This window comes from Actinia tenebrosa, unplaced genomic scaffold (assembly GCF_029948245.1).
Source record: "Actinia tenebrosa isolate PJP-AT-01 unplaced genomic scaffold, QUT_ActTen_1.0 PGA_scaffold1__47_contigs__length_23844297, whole genome shotgun sequence".
In the NCBI taxonomy this organism is placed as follows: Eukaryota; Metazoa; Cnidaria; class Anthozoa; order Actiniaria; family Actiniidae; genus Actinia; species Actinia tenebrosa.
The window spans coordinates 14,361,133-14,378,994 of NW_028292578.1; the positions used below are offsets into that span (position 1 = coordinate 14,361,133).

The window sequence follows — 17,862 nt, forward strand, 5'->3', positions numbered from 1 at the left end:
AAAAATATTCTTGCATGTGTTACGAGTTTTTCTGTTCTCCATAACATAATAATGCACGCGCAACCCGTATCTTCGACACATATTTGACTCGGGAAAAGTGGATCTACTTTCTACATTGGGCAGCCTGCAAAAAAATGGGCGTGACACACAAGTCACCTACATGCTTGCGTGTAACAGCGTGTAACTACTCGAATCTGTGTAGTTATTTGCTGCATTCTACGTGTTCTGTAGTTCTTCCGTACTAATATAAAATTTACTGTATGCTAAACGTAAACCCTTGGTTTGCTTAGGAGTTGAACTTCTGAAGCGTTTCCAGGAGGAATTCTCTAAATACGAAAAGGAGCGCCAAGAGTTGACCAACGCAGAGAGACTGTTTGGTTTATCTATTACTATGTACCCTGAATTGGTTCAGATGGAGAAGGAACTGAAAGGCCTTGAACAAATATTTAGCATCTATACTAGTCAACAGGTACGTGATGATATAATTGTTCAGTATATCTATCCATCTCCTCGTCCGTCTGTCCGTCCATTATTCTTTCCGTCCCTCTATCCTTTTGTCCTTTCATCCATCCTATCCCATCCATCTCTTCATTCCGTAGACAATCTTTCTGCCTTGTTGTCCGTCATTTTATTATTCATTCATGCGCCATTCTCTCGTTCGCTCCGTAAAGCATTTAGTCCCATCTGTCCAATCCATCGGTCTTTTTGAATCTCATTGAGTCGTTTTTTTATTCATTTGTGCATATTTTCATTCATCCATTTTTTTTCAGTCTCTCGTTCCTTTGTGCAGTCGGTCGATCATCTATCCATACATCCGTACAAACCGTCCATTATCCCATATTTTATTTCTCCCTCTCATTGTAGGCTGCCCGTGACGAATGGTCCAACACACTGTGGGCAAACCTTGACGTATCTGTTCTATCCGATGGTATTGATGGTTACCTGAAACAACTGAAGAGACTCCCCCGAGAAGTCAAGGCCCTTCCTCTCTGTCACATCTTGGAAGAAAAGATGAAAGAGTTTAAGAATTCCATCCCCTTGTTTTCTGATCTTAAAAATGAGGCGCTCAGGGAACGGTAACAAAACCTTTTCAATTCAATTTCCCTAAAGCCTTCCATAAATCCTGCAAATTTCAACGCTATTTAAGTTTTTTTTGTTACTTTCCTGCGCGAGAAAGCATCGCAACGTATCTGAACATCTCTGGCAACACCAGTGGCAACAGTACTGTAAACAAAAAACATCAACAGCAGCAGTAGCAGCAACACAGATGGAAAAACGTTCCCAAACATACCAGTTCCAGCGTTTTTGAAGGAAAACTTATAGCAAGATAATTTTTTCAACGTTTGTCTTTTTGCCAATAGCAACAACAACATTAATAGAAGGTTTTCAGTATGCTTCAGTAGGCAGTAACAAAACCTAAATTGTCTTAAGATTTAAGGTGGATGGACCGAGTAATCTCGTGCGTCGTGATTGGTGCAGCAGTGCCGTCTTTACCGTGCCTGTGCCGTGTGCCGTACGCGGTGATTTCAGAGTAAATTACCAAGAATATACTGATTCAGCATTTCACATATTTTCAATGTTTTCTTTCAGTCACTGGAAGAAACTGATGGACATGACAGGAATGAAGTTCGACTTAAACCCAGACACCTTCACCCTACAAAACATGTTCGCCATGGAACTCCATAACTTCAGTGACGTCATCGCTGACATCACAGCCAGTGCCACAAAGGAGCTCGGGATAGAGAAGGGTATCAGTGAAGTCAATGAGACGTGGAGTAACATGAAGTTCAGTGTCACCAAGTACATGAAGGGTACCCAGGAGAGAGGGTTTGTCTTGGGTTCCGTGGATGAGATTTTACAGATACTCGATGATAATGCTATGAATTTACAGAGTATGTCGGCCTCGAGGTTTGTGGGACCCTTCCTGGAAAATGTTAACAAGTGGGAGAAAAGTCTGTCACATATTGGTGAGGTTGTCGAGGTATGTATCATCCCCATAAAAAATGATAATAAAAAATATGTGGCCGCCATGTTGGTTGGTTGGGCAGCATGACACATCTCTAACGAATGTTTTTGAAATATTTATGCGTTTAGGTTTGGATGGTAGTCCAGCGAAAGTGGATGTACTTGGAGAGCATCTTTATTGGTGGAGATATCAGAGCACAGCTTCCTGAAGAAGCCAAGAAATTCGATGACATTGACAAGACTTTCAAGAAGGTAAGATTAACAATTACGTATTTTTTTTGAGTGTCTCATCATTTTTCTTTCCCCTCAGGCTCCTTTTTTGTTTTGTTTTGTTTTTATCCAAAAACGACTTTATGCATTGGCCTAGAAAGATCATAAAGCACTTTGACTTTGAAGGAAAAGTCTCTCTGCTCACAATATACTCAGCCGATCAATATATTCAATTCATTAATTTCTCAAAGCTAAAAGACAACCAATTTTGCCTTGTCCTCTTATTCATTTGTGATGTTCCATATTCTCCAGATAATGGCTGAAACAGCTAAGAACCCTAAAGTACTCGAATCCTGTCATGCCGCAAATCGTCTCGATCAGCTACAGTTTATAGTCACTGGACTCGAAAAATGCCAGAAAAGTCTCAACGATTACCTGGACTCCAAGAGGAACGCGTTCCCTCGGTTTTTCTTCATCTCAGATGATGAGCTGCTGTCGATTCTGGGAAGCCACGATCCGGCTTGCGTACAGGAACATATGATAAAGGTGAGTGTTGTTGGACCCTCCACAAGTACTGGAAACTCGAAAGACGCAATCAAATGGCTCGATATTTGCAATGGCGTTGAATAGCTGGAAGAATGACTTTAACGTTTAACCATTGTAATTTTAATTTCTAGATGTTTGATAACATCGCGAGTCTCCGCTTCCAAGAAGGAAACAACAAAGAAACTATAGCAGCAGCCATGATATCTAGTGAGGGGGAGGTGATGGAGTTCAGGAAAGGTGTTCCTGCTGAAGGTCGTGTAGAGGACTGGATGACTAATGTACTGAATGAAATGAGAAGAACAAACAGGTTGATCACTAAAGAAGCCATTTATAACTATTGCAATGAGGTGGCAAGGTATGACGACAGTTATAGAAATTTATTCTATTGGTGATTTTCATAGTCCCACATTGGTTGAGTAGACCTAACCCACTGTTGTCCCATTTCAGACCACGTGTCATTCCCTAGAGTATTGATTCTTTGTTTAACGGTTGCACATGAGAAGACACATAAATATAGATACAACTCAAACAAAGAATCTTTTTCTCAAGAGAATGAAACGTGACTGAAATGGGCAAAACATTAAGCCCAAGTGGATTTGGTCCATTTAGCAAAAGATGTGTCATCAATCTTACACGTCGTACCATCCATACTGGCCGTATTTTAACCTCATTCTATCTATAGAACCGAATGGATGATGCAATACCAAGGTATGGTGGTGTTGGCAGGAAACCAAGTCTGGTGGACATGGGAGGTCGAGGATGTCTTCAACAAGGTTAAAAAGGGCGATAAGATGGCGATGAAGAACTACGCCAAGAAGTGCCACAGCCAGATTGATGACCTTGTGGTCAAAGTGCGCTCAAACTTGATCAAGAATGATCGCAAGAAGTTCAACACAGTGTTGATTATTGAAGTACACGCGAGGGATATTGTCGATGGATATGTTAGAGACAGGTTAGTTTTATGCAACAGATCAGCACACTAGCTTAGCCAATGTAAATATATCGTTATAGAAGCAGGGTTTGTACTGCTCCTGGAATTCTTGGGGGAAAATGGAAAATTTTCTTGACACCATCAGCATCCTGAAAAGGGCCTGAAATTCGTTGTTCCATGGGACATGCCATAAAATAGAATATATGCATCAAGTTATTTTTTTAACAAAATCTTAAAATCTTGGTTGGACAAAGGGGAAGGTCACATGCAAAGTCTGTTTCATTCATCCCATTTTTCATATTTCTCAGTATTTTAGATGCTCGTGAGTTCGAATGGGAAAGTCAGTTGCGGTTTTACTGGGAGCCAGGCCCAGACGAGTTGATGGTCCGTCAGTGTACGGGGGAGTTCGGCTATGGTTATGAGTACATGGGTCTAAACGGTAGGCTGGTCATCACCCCCCTGACTGACAGAATCTACTTGACTATTACTCAGGTAGGCATTACTTAGACTGTATTTCTTTTGCGGCGAGTGTTTCTAGAATCCTTGCTAAAAATTGCCTTAGGGGACCCTTCATATGAAGATTGTCGCGTTTCCCTTTACCTCTCACAACACAAGTCTTACGAAGTCTTGTTGTCTTTAGCTACCTGGTGATGCTCCTTGTCTTGTTTCACAAGCCTAGAAATCTCTAGTTAGCATTTCACATAACGAGTGCACTCATCCAAGACAGACGTTACTTAAAGTCGTATGTCAGATCCTCTGCCTCCGTTTACATAAAGCTAGGGGTGGCCCTGGTGCCAGATACAAGCCTTTTACTTTTTCTTCCCCAGGAAACATCATTTAGCCCAAGCCGTAGGCCCCCCCCCCCCCGTTAACTCATGTAAGCTATATAGATTTTGTCTGTATTCATGTGGTATTCTGATATGTATTTTATATGTCCTGTAGGCCTTGTCCATGTATCTTGGAGGTGCACCCGCGGGACCTGCGGGTACCGGGAAAACAGAAACAACCAAGGATCTCGCTAAAGCCCTCGGTCTTCTATGCGTAGTCACCAATTGCGGTGAGGGTATGGATTTTAAGGTAGGTTACATATGGCATATCCAAACTATGCGAGTTATCACCTCTATCTATTATATTCACAGTAATATGTACGTTTTCTCTTTCAGTCTATCGGGAAAATCTTTTCTGGTCTGGCACAGTGCGGTGCCTGGGGATGTTTTGACGAGTTCAACCGTATCGATGTATCAGTACTGTCTGTCGTATCTACCCAGATCAAAACACTACAGACAGCACTTATTAACAATCTGAAGAGATTACAGGTGAGAAGACATTGTAAAATGTACTTCCAGATATTTGTACTGTATGATCTACAGGTAGCCAAAGTGCATTCTGGTCTTGCTTGGGTACAAAAAAACATGCTGATGATGGTGATGATGATAATGATGATAATGATGATAATGGTAATGATGATGTTGATGATAATGATGATGATGATGATGATGGTGATGATGAGGCATCATGAGGATGATAATGATGAGGATGATGATGATGAGGATGATGATGATAATGATGATAATGATGATGATGATGATGAAGATGGGTGGTGAATTCCAATAGCGCTCTAAATGTGACGTCACTCGTGTGGGGAAACGTCTCGTATAAAACGTAAAACAGTTCTACAAAAAAACAATTTCTTGCTTATTCTCAACGATGACCACAAAATAAATAAAATACCAGACCAAAAAATCCAAAGCATATTTCGTGTCATAATCATTCTTCATGTATATCTGTTATAGTTTGAAGGCACAGAAATCGCTCTCGACAGCAGAATGGGTATCTTCATCACCATGAATCCAGGCTACGCCGGTCGTACTGAACTTCCAGAGAGCGTCAAGGCTTTGTTCAGACCTGTTGTCTGTATCGTGCCTGATTTACAACAGATTTGTGAAATTATGCTGTTCTCTGAGGGATTTCTGAACGCGAAGGTCAGTTCTTATATTTTGCTCGAATAGTAAGTTAATATTTTAAGTGAGAGTTGAAAATGGCAGTGGGATGGGCTGAAGTATGTGTTTATTAAATCCTGCTCTCGGTCACTATGGTAACAAGACAGCACCGTACCCTTGTGCAATCATAGATCGTGATTGGATGAGTTTGCGGGAAAAAACATGAAAAATAACCCAGCTTCACTCTTATCAAACCTCAATACAGCCTATTGGCTGATCTAAGTCAGGGCACGGCTAACAAACAGATTGAATTGGAAATAAGCGCGTTGGGTTTTTCAAGCCTACCGCATTTCGTATAGTACTGTAGGGAAAGCTCTTTAAATGATCCAGGCTGCCTTGGTGCGCCACACGAGCAAGGCATATGAATGATAGTTTTGTAGGTAAGAGTCTTTTCCCATACTTTTTAAAGGTACTGGCCAAGAAGATGACTGTTCTCTACAAACTAGCTTCTGGACAGCTATCCAAACAGTCTCACTACGACTTTGGTCTTCGTGCTCTCAAAGCTGTGTTAGTCATGGCTGGAGAACTAAAGAGAGGATCTCCTGAATTGAACGAGGTATAGTAATTCAGCGTCTACTTAAACTTTACAAATTCTTAAAGTATTTATGCTATAAGTGGTTATGAAACTGAGGAATTCCAAAACCGTGACTAAGTATTGCATTACAATTTTTGCTTACTTATCTTTAGCTTAGGACGTGAAATTCCCAAACCGTGACTATAAAAAGTATTGCGTTACCATTTTGTTTACTACTATCTATAGGACGTGGTTCTCATGCGTGCGTTACGTGACATGAACCTTCCAAAGTTCGTCTTCGAAGATGTACCCCTCTTTCTTGGACTGATTGCTGATTTGTTTCCCGGTCTTGACTGTCCTCGTGTTCGTTATCCGAACTTTAACGATGCTGTTGAAGCTGCTTTGCAAGAAAATAGATACGTCCTGCTTCCTCACCAGGTATAAGGCCGACAACCTGTTTTCACTCAACGACTGTAGAACTTGACCGATGTACTCGAGGCAGATTTCAACTCTGCCATGTTTGTCTTCTTAGTTGCTGCTGTCCATTGGTTGTCTTTGCCCTTGATATGTTTTTATTTGTTAGTTGGTGTTAGTGTCAAATTATGTTGCTGTTCCGATTCGTTGTTACTGTCGTCCTATTTGCTGTTGGAGTTATGAATGCGCCTGTTTATTTCGTTGTTACTCCTGTTGCGGTTGTCGTTGAGCAGTTGTCGTCGTACATGTTGTTATTACTGTTGCTGTTACTATTTTTATACCGATCTCAACCAGCATGTCGTTCATTCACTAGGCCGATAAAGTTGTCCAAATGTATGAAACTATGTTAACACGCCATACCACAATGATTGTGGGACCCACTGGAGGAGGCAAGACTGTCGTGATCAACACCCTTGCGCAGGCGCAGACACGGTAAGCCCAAAACAAAAGAAGGATCTCACTTCTCGCTGCAACCCAAAGCCCGTGATTAGCACGAGAACCTTACTTCGTTTGGGCCTAATTTTTTCCCCATTTCAGACCACGTGTCATTCCCTAGAGTATCATTCTTTGTTTAACGGTTGCACATGAGAAGACACATGAATATGAATACAACTCAAACAAAGAATCTTATTCTCAAGAGAATGACGCTTGGCCTGTAATGGGAACCGTTATGTCCAAGGTAAAAAAGGTTTTCACTAATGGAACTTAAATCGTTACTCAAGAAATACACATTTGTCCTAATTCTTTGGTAACAATTTTTGTTGCTGTTGTTGTTGTTGTTTAGTCTTAGCACACAAACAAAGCTGTTCATCATGAATGCGAAGGCTTGTACGGTCATCGAGCTGTACGGTACTCTCGATCCTGTGACACGTGACTGGACGGATGGTCTTCTGTCGTGTATCTTCCGTGAAATCAATAAACCCACTGAAAAGAACGAGCGCAAGTACATCGTGTTTGATGGTGATGTTGATGCGCTGTGGGTCGAGAATATGAACTCTGTTATGGATGATAACAAGCTGTTAACACTGGCTAATGGAGAGAGAATAAGACTGCAGAAGCATTGTGCTTTGCTGTTTGAGGTACGTACGATTAAAAGACAGACAGACAACTGTCTGACTTGAAACGATTTTCATGATCGCTTGGAAGAAAGAGAACGAATAAGCGAACGGACGGAGGAAAGAAAATAAGAATGAAATAAAAGAGAGAATGAAAGAAAGAAGGAGAAGAGAGTAGGAAAGATCGAACCGGAAGCGAATGAACAAAAAAAAGAACGAACGAACGAACAAAAGGATGACGGAAAAGGGAAAAAACGAAAAAGCAAACAAATGAACGAACGAAAGTAACAACAATAACGTGAAAAATTAAGAAAGACTAATCGGACTGAAACGAAAGGACGTTGAAGATCGAAAGCAAAAGGAAAATTATGGTAGCAACATGAATACATTTTAAATATTGTATAGACGTCTTACGTATATAGTATGTATTATAACTTATTCTATTTATTCTTGTTACGCGCATGAGATCTTATTTACATAATATAAATAAATAATAAAGATTATTATTATTAAAGATTATTATTGATTAGCTGATTGGCTGGACATATACAAGAGAAGTCAATATCCTACCCGTTGTGTGTTGTAGGTAGCAGATCTAAGATACGCATCTCCAGCCACTGTCTCACGCTGTGGTATGGTCTACGTTGATCCAAAGAACCTCGGCTACACGCCCTACTGGACGAGGTGGTGTAATGCCCGTAGCAGTGAGAAGGAACGAGAAGAATTAAACAGGCTGTTTGAAAAGTACGTGCCTGCTTCTATTGATCTGATCCTTGAGGGAATGTTGGATGGCAAGCAAGGCAAGAAACTGAAGACTATTATACCACTGACTAACTTGAATATGGTGAGTATAGAGTAGAAATATTCATTGATCATCATCATCATTATCATCATCATCATCACCATCACCACTACCATGGTCACCATAATCATCATCACCATCACCACTACCATGGTCACCATAATCATCATCACCATCATCATCATGGTCACCATAATCATCATCACCATCATCATCACCATCATCATCACCATCATCATGGTCACCATTATCATCACCACCATCATCATGGTCACCATAATCATCATCATCATCATCATCGTCATGGTCACCATAATCATCATCACCATCGTCATCACCATCATCATCACCATCATCATCATGGTCACCATAATCATCATCACCATCATCATCACCATCATCGTCATCACCATCATCATCACCATCATCATCACCATCATCATCATCGTCACCATGATCATCATCACCATCATCATCATCGTCGCCTTCACCATCATCATCGTCACGATCAACTCATTTTAATCGCCATCAATGTGTAGCACTTTCATGATATATAGCATCATCATTTCCATCATCGTCTTCATCATCCAACATTATAGTCATCATCATCATCACTGAGTGGCGCTTTTATAATATACAGCAACATCATCTTCATCGTCGTCTTCATCACAATCATCTTATCATTAGTATCGCAATCACTGTGTAGCGCCTTCATTATTATCTATGAGCACCGTCTCCACCATCTTCAAACATCTTTGATTATTTCTATTATAGCTAATAGGCGTCTTGCACTAAGAGGTCACTTTTCACTCGTTCCTTTGGTATTTCTTCTTTTGCTTCCTTAAATCCTCGTGTTCTTTCCCCATAGGTCGAGCAGTTAGCCCACATGTTGGACGCGTTGCTTCCTCCAGCGGAGAGTTCAACCTTTCTTGGCCCAGATGTGACAGAAGCAGTATTTATTTCTTCTCTCATCTGGTCAGCTGGTGCAGGATTACTTGAAGAGGGACGAGTGGTTTATGATCAGCTCATCAAAAGACTTGCTTCGATGCCTCAGAACCCAGCAGAAGGTTCTGTTGTGGGACCAGGTATGAATGAGAAAGAACGAACGATTAAATGAAGAAATTAACGAATAAAGCAAGAAAAAGTGGGGGGAAATGGCAGGGAAAGAAGTACTGAGCAAAAACGTGTGAACAATAGGCCCCTTGCTTGTGACGTCAAAGCAGCTCAATTTGGAGGACAAAACAAAAAAAATTTCAATCTCCTGAGAATTGGAAACCTAATGTTATATCCTCCAAACTGAGCTGCATTCCGATATGCTGCAAGGGGTCTATTGTAGGGAACGATGGTAGGACGAACGACAAAGGGAAGAATTCGGCAATAAACGAACACGTTGCCTTGAAACCCTTCTGTTGCATGTTACACTTTGATGTTTTTGGTTGACCTAATCGTAATTTGAGTAAAAATGCTTGTCACAGTTTATCACTATTTTCCAATTCTATCTGTTAGTTAGCCGTGCTTTGAGGTTGTTTCAGAGTTCATAGAATTAAGAAGTAGCCTTCGATTGATTTTCAGGCGAATTGCCAAGCGCGCAGGCCAACCTATACGAGTACTTCTTTGATACGAAGCAACTGAAGTGGGTACCTTGGAAAGATGTTGTACCAGAATACATCCACAACCCTGAGCTGAAGTACAACGAGATTCTTGTACCTACTATTGATACTGTTCGTACAAAATGGCTGTTGGAGCTGATGGTCAATATTCACAGACCAGTTGTGCTTGTGGGAGAGACAGGCACTTCCAAGTCTGCTACTACAGCTAACTTCTTGAAACAGCTAGACACTGATGCAACGGTAAGATGATTTTTTTTGTTGCTATGGGAAGTATTTAAGAATAAGGAGAAAAGGGACGCTAGTCAAAATGACTCAACAACAACAACGGCTACAGCAACAACTTCAACAAAAGCAACTGGAGCAGCAACAACAAAAACGACAACAACAGCAACGAAAATAACAATAGCAACAGCAGTACCCTTTCAATAACAACTACAGATACGACGACGATTGCAACAAGAACCACTTACACTTACACCTAAAATATGTCTGGAATGTTTAATATCGTGTTTGACCAATCGCATGCGACAGTTAATTAGAAATTAATTCATTCTTGCATGTGATTGGTCAGAACACGATACTTACCATTCCAATTATTCTTCAGGTGTTCACGGTTTTCTTGCTTTGACTGTAGAATAGAATAGAATAGAATACCTTTATTTAAACACGATAAAATTTAAAGCTAAAAGCTTGTGGGGTCGTGCATAAAATAAATTAAATAAATAAAATATAATATAAGTATGAATCTGTAAAAATAGCTAATTAACTTAGATAACTTTAAATATCTTATTTATAATTCTCACACACATTCACATACACAAACTGCGCAAGCTATTAGACCCGCCAGGGGCAGAAAACACAGACAAATGCGGTGAACACCGTGTCAATAGGCATTCACCTCATCTGAACAGCACCCGCCACCCATAGCGAGTCCAACAGCCCGCGCAGTTACATTCACTCCATAATAAAATAATGTTACATATATACAAAGTCCTTTTTTCTAAAGCGAGACGTCGAGGCAGTAGAGTCAAAATTGAAATTTATAAAATAGTCCTTGGCACTGAGCTGTACTTTGATGTCCTTAAAATTTGAATGTGTTACCTTATCAATATTACAAATTATTAGATTCCATAGAACTGAGCCTCGATACACCAATGAGTCCTTTAAAAATCTGCTTTCAAACCTTGGAATTGCGAGAGTTTCATTTCCGCGTAAAGAATATTTACTATTGCGCTTTATAAAAATACTTTCTGATAAAGATTCTGGTAGACTACGATTGCTTGCTTTATGAAAAATCTTAAATATTTCTAATTTATAATCTAACTTAATTGTTGTCCATTTGTCAAATGCAAGTACATCAGATGACGCCATATCTTTGGGTAAATTGAAGATAATCCTAGCTGCCCTACAATGTAATCTCTCAATGGAATTGAAAATTTCTGAATTACAGCACGAACCCCATAAAACTAAGCCATATTTTACAGAGGGCAAAATTACTCTAAAGTAGAAGTTCCGTAAGATATCCTTAGGTAGAAATCTTGAACGTTTTAGCAGTTCTAATTTGTTGACAAAGTTCTTCTTTAGTTCCAACGCATGTGGTACCCAACTAAGCTTGTCGTCCACAGTCATACCCAGAAGACGCGTTTCTGAAACGTATCGTAAAACTGAGTTGCCCAGAAGCACAGGAGCTAACGGTCCAGTAATGGTCTTCCTGCTAATTATCATCACTTCGCTTTTTCCTGGATGTGGTGTTAAACGGTTGACCAAGCACCAGCTATAAACTTCTCGTAAGGCTTTATTGAGATGAGAGACAGCAATATCTGCAGATTCGCCGATACAGAAAATTGTTGTGTCATCTGCATACATATACGACGATCCTGAGACAACAACAGATGGTAAATCGTTAGCAAATAGTGTAAAGAGTGTTGGACCTAACACGGATCCTTGAGGAATTCCGGTAGACACTGGCAGCAGTTCAGATGTAACTCCATTCAACACAGTAAATTGCTGTCTTCCTTCTAGATAACTCTTCATCCACTCTAATAGGCCACCTTTGATGCCGAAATTATTTTCCAGTTTACGCCCCAAGATGGCGTGCGAAACGCTATCGAACGCCTTTTTGAAATCGATAAAGGCTACTGCCACGACCTTACCCGAGTCTACGGCCTTTCTCCACATCTCCGTCAAATGAACCAACAACAGTTCTGTTGAATATCCAGCACGATATGCCCATTGCCTTTCTGAGATTAGATTATTGTTCTTAAAGACATGCTGCACCAGTCTGTCGTTAACCTCACTTTCCAAGATCTTACTCGGGACACTAAGTAAACTGTAAACCACCGAACCCCAACAACAATAAAAACATTAGCAATAACAAAAACAAAATCAAAACAGCCACACAGAATGTCGTCTATCTGTTAAGGCCGACACGTTCTTCGCATTTTACGGTGAAATATCTCGTCCTGCTGACCATGTGTATTTACTTTCAGCTTTTACTGAACATCAACTTTTCGTCTCGTACGACGTCCATGGATGTTCAACGTAACCTGGAAGCTAACGTTGAGAAGAGAACTAAAGATACGTATGGACCACCCATGGGCAAGAGGTTACTGGTCTTCATGGATGACATGAATATGCCTCAGGTAACTGCTGCTTGTAGGAGCTCTGGACACCAGAAGCTTTGGACACCTCGTTTAGAGGGGTTTTACTTGGATCGTGAAACAGTTTCTAGTAGTTAGTGTATAATAGTCAAATAGACACGAATTATAACAATAAAAATAGGAACTACAACTACAAACCTCTAGTAGTCTACTAACTATTTCACGGTCTGAGGAAAATCATTTTTTGGAAACACGCGTGTTGTGCCTCCTGTCATGGCTGCCATCACGTGATGGTGCAAAGCCTCTATATCTGTTATTTAACCATTGTTCTTGTAGGTTGATGAATATGGGACCCAACAGCCAATAGCACTGTTGAAACTTCTGCTGGAAAAAGGCGGCATGTACGACCGGGGGAAAGAACTCATTTGGAAGAATGTTAGAGACATTGGTTTTGTCGCTGCCATGGGAAAGGTAACAGATACAGTAATAGATTTGGAAATGCTCCGTGTGTTAATTTTTTTTTTCATTGCTTGTCGAGGTTGCTGTTGTTATTGTTGTTACTTCTGTTGCTGTGCTGTTGTTGTTGTTGTTTTTTTTCATTGCTGTTGAGGTTGCTGTTGTTATTGTTGTTACTGCTGTTGCTGTGCTGTTGTTTTTGTTGATGTTGTTATTGCTGCTTCTGTTATTGCTGCAGCTGCTGTTGTTTCTGCTCTTACTATTGTTCCTTATCATATCACAGTTCAAATACTAATAATCTTTTTTTGAAATGATTTTTCCAGCCGGGTGGTGGTCGTAACGAGGTGGACCCTCGGTTTATCTCTCTCTTTAGTGTGTACAACATCACTTTTCCATCTGAGGTCTCCCTTCGCCGCATCTACTCATCCATCCTCTCTGGCCACCTCCAGTCCTTCCCTAAACCCATCCAAGATTTAGTAGAGCCAATCACTACATCCACACTCGAGTTCTACCACAACGTCGTACGAGAACTGCCTCCAACTCCATCAAAGTTTCATTATATTTTCAACCTGCGTGATCTATCCCGGGTATACCAGGGGCTTTGTCAATCCACGCCCGATAGGTTTGACACCACGGCCAAGTTTGTGCGAGTATGGAGGAATGAGTGTTTGAGAGTGTTCTGTGATCGACTCACAACTGAGGCTGATGCCGAAACAGTCATGGTAAGTAGAAATGTTCCAATGAGCAAGATACCGTTTTAGCACGTCACGAAATCTCTTAATTGTAGAAAGTAGGAGCTCTCTTGTCGCAAAGAAGATTTCGTAGGAACACCATTCGCCTAGCAACTTGTGCAACAACGTTAACGATAACTTACACTATATATTTGCCCCTTTAAAGAATAGCTGATCAAAATCTGTTTGTCTTATTTATGATTGATATCATTAATTGTAGGGTTTTCTTCAAAGTCTGGTCGAGAAAAACTTCAGCGAAGACACGGAACTCGTTATGCGAGACCCGTGTCTATTCGGAGATTATCGGAATACTTTGACCGAAGACCCGAGACTCTACGAGGATGTGGTGGATTACGATGCTTCTAAAGCAATATTTGAAGAGGTAATTAATACTTTAGTACTATCGTGATGATGACGGCAGAAAACATCATTAGTATGAAAAAATGCAAATGACGACGATGATGATGAGGATGATAGTGATGATGATGATGATTGTGATGACTACGGTGGTGGTGACGATGATGTTGACAAGATGGTGAAGATACATGATGATGATGATGATGCATGGTGATTCTTGATGATGATGATGCGTGACAGTCATGATGATGGTGATGCATGGTGATGCTTGAGGATGATGATGATGCGTGACACATGATGATGCATGGTGATACTTGATGATGATGATGATGATGCGTGACACATGATGATGCATGGTGAAGCTTGAGGATGATAATGATGCGTGACACATGATGATGCATGGTGATACTTGATGATGATGATGAGGATGCGTGACACATGATGATGCATGGTGAAGCTTGAGGATGATAATGATGCGTGACACATGATGATGCATGGTGATACTTGATGATGATGATGAGGATGATGATGATGATGCTAATAGATGACGGTGTTTGTGAATGTTTTGTTTTATGGCAAGAATGATGACTGATGGTTTTAACGAACAAAGATGCTTGTGATATTTATGATACTGATGATGATATTGGTGTATTGTGACACAGGTTCTAGAAGAATACAATATGGATCACGCAGCAATGAACTTAGTATTATTCGACGACGCCATCGAACATCTAACCCGCATCCACCGCGTCATTCGCATGGATCAAGGCCACGCCCTACTTGTAGGGGTAGGGGGTAGCGGCAAGCAAAGCTTAACCAAACTAGCTGCATTTTCAGCGGGTTGTGGCGTCTTCGAGATCACCCTGACACGTGGATATGACGAGAACAGCTTTAGAGAAGATCTGAAAGGACTTTATCAACAGCTTGGGATCGAGAACAAGAGAATGGTTTTCCTCTTTACCGATGCACATGTTGCACAAGAAGGTAAATATATTTAAAGCACATATATCTAGGAAATCATTTATCAAAATAATAATAGAGACAGATGTAAACCCCCTTGCACTAGACCCCTAGCTGTGGGTCAAAACAATGAAAACTCTACGAGTTTGTTCCTCTCGTTTCCAGGGTTTTTAGAGTTGATCAACAACATGTTGACATCAGGAATGGTTCCTGCATTGTTCGCTGATGATGAGAAAGAAGGCATCATCGGACAGGTGAGCTTTCTTTGTTTCAATCTAGTCCGTCATAATGCGCATGTGCGAGAAACCCAGAATCTGGGCCTTCCAGTTTTGATTTTCCCAGATACTAATTATTTCTTCGAGCACGCGCAGTAAGGAATAACGACTCTGAAAACGAGATTGGTTTTCTTGGACAATTTAGCGCATGCGCATAGAATCAAATTATTCCGTTCCACAGGGAACCCGCAAAGTAAAAAGAGGTTAATATTTACCATTGATGATATTCAGGTACGCGACGAGGCAAATAAAGCAGGCATCCCACCAGCACGTGAATCTATCTGGCAGTACTTTGTCACTAAGTGTGCTAACAACCTCCATATCGTGTTGGCAATGTCCCCCGTGGGGGATGTGCTGAGGACTCGTTGTCGTAACTTCCCTGGTCTGGTAAATAACTGTAGTATTGACTGGTTTACTGCTTGGCCTGAACAAGCTCTACACGCTGTGGCTTCTGTATTCCTGGGAGAAAACGTGAGTAGGATTAATATAGGGTCACGTAAATGTAAGCAGACCAAACAATGTTTAAATAAATAAATCAAGGTTTAGGGTTAGAGGTTTGTAGGTCAAGATGGTGTGGAACCAAACAAGAAAGAAAGGAGGAAGGAAGGGAGGGAGGGAGGGAAGGAAGGAAGGAGGGAAGGAAGGAAGGAGGGAGGGAGGGAAGGAGGAAGGAAGGGAGGGAGGGAAGGACAGAACATGATAATCAAGAGAACGATAGAGAAAGAGGGATGGCACCTATAGCGTAAACACACCTATAAATGTGGCCATTAAGAGCTTCTTGATACTAAAGTATTTCTTCCTATTCCTCCAGAATGACAAGATTCCTGATGATTACCGCGAGACAGTCGTAGACCACGTTGTCTTTGTCCACCAGACTGTTGGCAAGTACAGTGTAAGCTTTCTCCAGAAACTTCGACGTGTGAACTACACAACCCCCAAGAACTATTTGGATTTTATTAACACCTATAATAAACTATTGGAGGAGAAGGATAAATATGTGCTTGAACAGGTAAACCAATAGTTGAAGTATTAGTAGATTGTAAATAAAACATAATTTTCATTGATGAGAAAGGTTTTAGAAAGTAAAATAAAATAAAATGCAAGGAAAGGAAGGGAAGGGAAGGGAAAGGAAGGGAAAGAAGGGAAAGGAAAGAAAAGGGAAGGGAAGGGAAGGAAAATATGAAAAGTGGTTATGTGTGCTATTTTTGGGGAAGAAAGAAGAGGATATAATATCCAGTAACTAACAAACCCGTGGTTCTCGTTTAATGATCAAATATTGGGATTTAAAGCTGGAAAAAACGTAAGAAAGCCTTAAAAATACAAGAGAGAACCATCAAGCAGCTCTACTTAAATATGATTGCAAGGCAAGGGATCAAACCAAGCAGTAAGAGAAGGCATATTTTCAGCGTGCAAGCCACCTGTGCTTCCCTTCATGTCTTACTGTTTTGAGGCTGATGCTAGTTGTATTTCAAAAGCTTACTTGATGTTTTTCAAACAGTGTCATCGTTTAGACGGAGGTCTGAGCAAGCTTCTCGCAGCCAGCGAGCAGCTTAAAGAGCTAAACGAGAAACTTGAAGTCCAAAAAGTCGCTGTCACTGAAAAAACTGAAGCTTGCGAGACGCTGCTGGTGGAAATCCAGCGAGCTACGGAACAAGCCAGTGAAAAGAAAGAAATGGCGGAAGGAAAACAGAAGGAAATTGGCGAGCAGAACAAGATTATTCAAGTAGAAAAACACGATGCAGAGGAAGCGTTGGCAGAGGCGTTGCCAGCTTTAGAAGAAGCAAAGTTGGCGCTGCAAGACTTGGATAAGTCTGATGTGACAGAAATACGGTAAGTTTGACTATAAGTACTGTGCGGCTAAAGCATCGAATAAAGTCTAAGTCTTTTAAAAAATTGATATTTAGAAACTCTTTTGCTCGTTGAGGAATGTCGCGCCTGCTAGTGGGAAGAGGAAACGTGGAAAACGATGTATGCAAAATAGACACATGAATGTTTTCAGTGAGATTTTAGAGGATTTACAGGATTAGCTTATTTCCTTGCTAGCTATGAATTTAGGAACGCTGACAATTCTTGCCTGCGCCATACCAAAATAAATTTTGCCATCGTTTTCCAGCATTGTTATCGATCATGCTTGCACGACGAAAAACGGGTCTTCCTTCACGAATTTGCAAGATGTGATCCTATTGGAGGGTACACATGTGTAGAACAATAGAACATGACCTTTCCCCAACCCCGCCCCTAAACCTAGCCAATCGCAGGGGACGCTGTAAATTCGTAAAGAAGCTTGACCCGGGTCGAAAAACTCAATTCCACTGGAATATTGCGCGCACCAGATGCACCGCGTGGCTGATGACATCTTATGCTCCAAATTGTTTT

General features: G+C 40.9%; 1 protein-coding gene across 1 annotated transcript in view; it reads left to right on the forward strand.

Moving 5' to 3' along the window:
- Positions 1 to 17,862, forward strand: part of LOC116304786 (dynein axonemal heavy chain 10) — a 41,871-nt gene that overhangs the window by 11,843 nt on the left and 12,166 nt on the right. Inside the window, exons 20-46 of the mRNA XM_031714567.2 lie at positions 291 to 469; positions 865 to 1,076; positions 1,591 to 1,981; positions 2,095 to 2,217; positions 2,488 to 2,721; positions 2,853 to 3,076; positions 3,404 to 3,673; positions 3,961 to 4,144; positions 4,595 to 4,729; positions 4,816 to 4,968; positions 5,446 to 5,634; positions 6,062 to 6,208; positions 6,413 to 6,604; positions 6,954 to 7,072; positions 7,425 to 7,719; positions 8,282 to 8,539; positions 9,366 to 9,582; positions 10,070 to 10,347; positions 12,597 to 12,749; positions 13,044 to 13,178; positions 13,487 to 13,885; positions 14,115 to 14,276; positions 14,914 to 15,235; positions 15,377 to 15,465; positions 15,718 to 15,957; positions 16,298 to 16,495; positions 16,985 to 17,316. Coding sequence (XP_031570427.2) covers positions 291 to 469; positions 865 to 1,076; positions 1,591 to 1,981; positions 2,095 to 2,217; positions 2,488 to 2,721; positions 2,853 to 3,076; positions 3,404 to 3,673; positions 3,961 to 4,144; positions 4,595 to 4,729; positions 4,816 to 4,968; positions 5,446 to 5,634; positions 6,062 to 6,208; positions 6,413 to 6,604; positions 6,954 to 7,072; positions 7,425 to 7,719; positions 8,282 to 8,539; positions 9,366 to 9,582; positions 10,070 to 10,347; positions 12,597 to 12,749; positions 13,044 to 13,178; positions 13,487 to 13,885; positions 14,115 to 14,276; positions 14,914 to 15,235; positions 15,377 to 15,465; positions 15,718 to 15,957; positions 16,298 to 16,495; positions 16,985 to 17,316 — 5,830 coding nt within the window. The remainder of the gene's footprint in view (positions 1 to 290; positions 470 to 864; positions 1,077 to 1,590; positions 1,982 to 2,094; positions 2,218 to 2,487; positions 2,722 to 2,852; positions 3,077 to 3,403; positions 3,674 to 3,960; positions 4,145 to 4,594; positions 4,730 to 4,815; positions 4,969 to 5,445; positions 5,635 to 6,061; positions 6,209 to 6,412; positions 6,605 to 6,953; positions 7,073 to 7,424; positions 7,720 to 8,281; positions 8,540 to 9,365; positions 9,583 to 10,069; positions 10,348 to 12,596; positions 12,750 to 13,043; positions 13,179 to 13,486; positions 13,886 to 14,114; positions 14,277 to 14,913; positions 15,236 to 15,376; positions 15,466 to 15,717; positions 15,958 to 16,297; positions 16,496 to 16,984; positions 17,317 to 17,862) is intronic.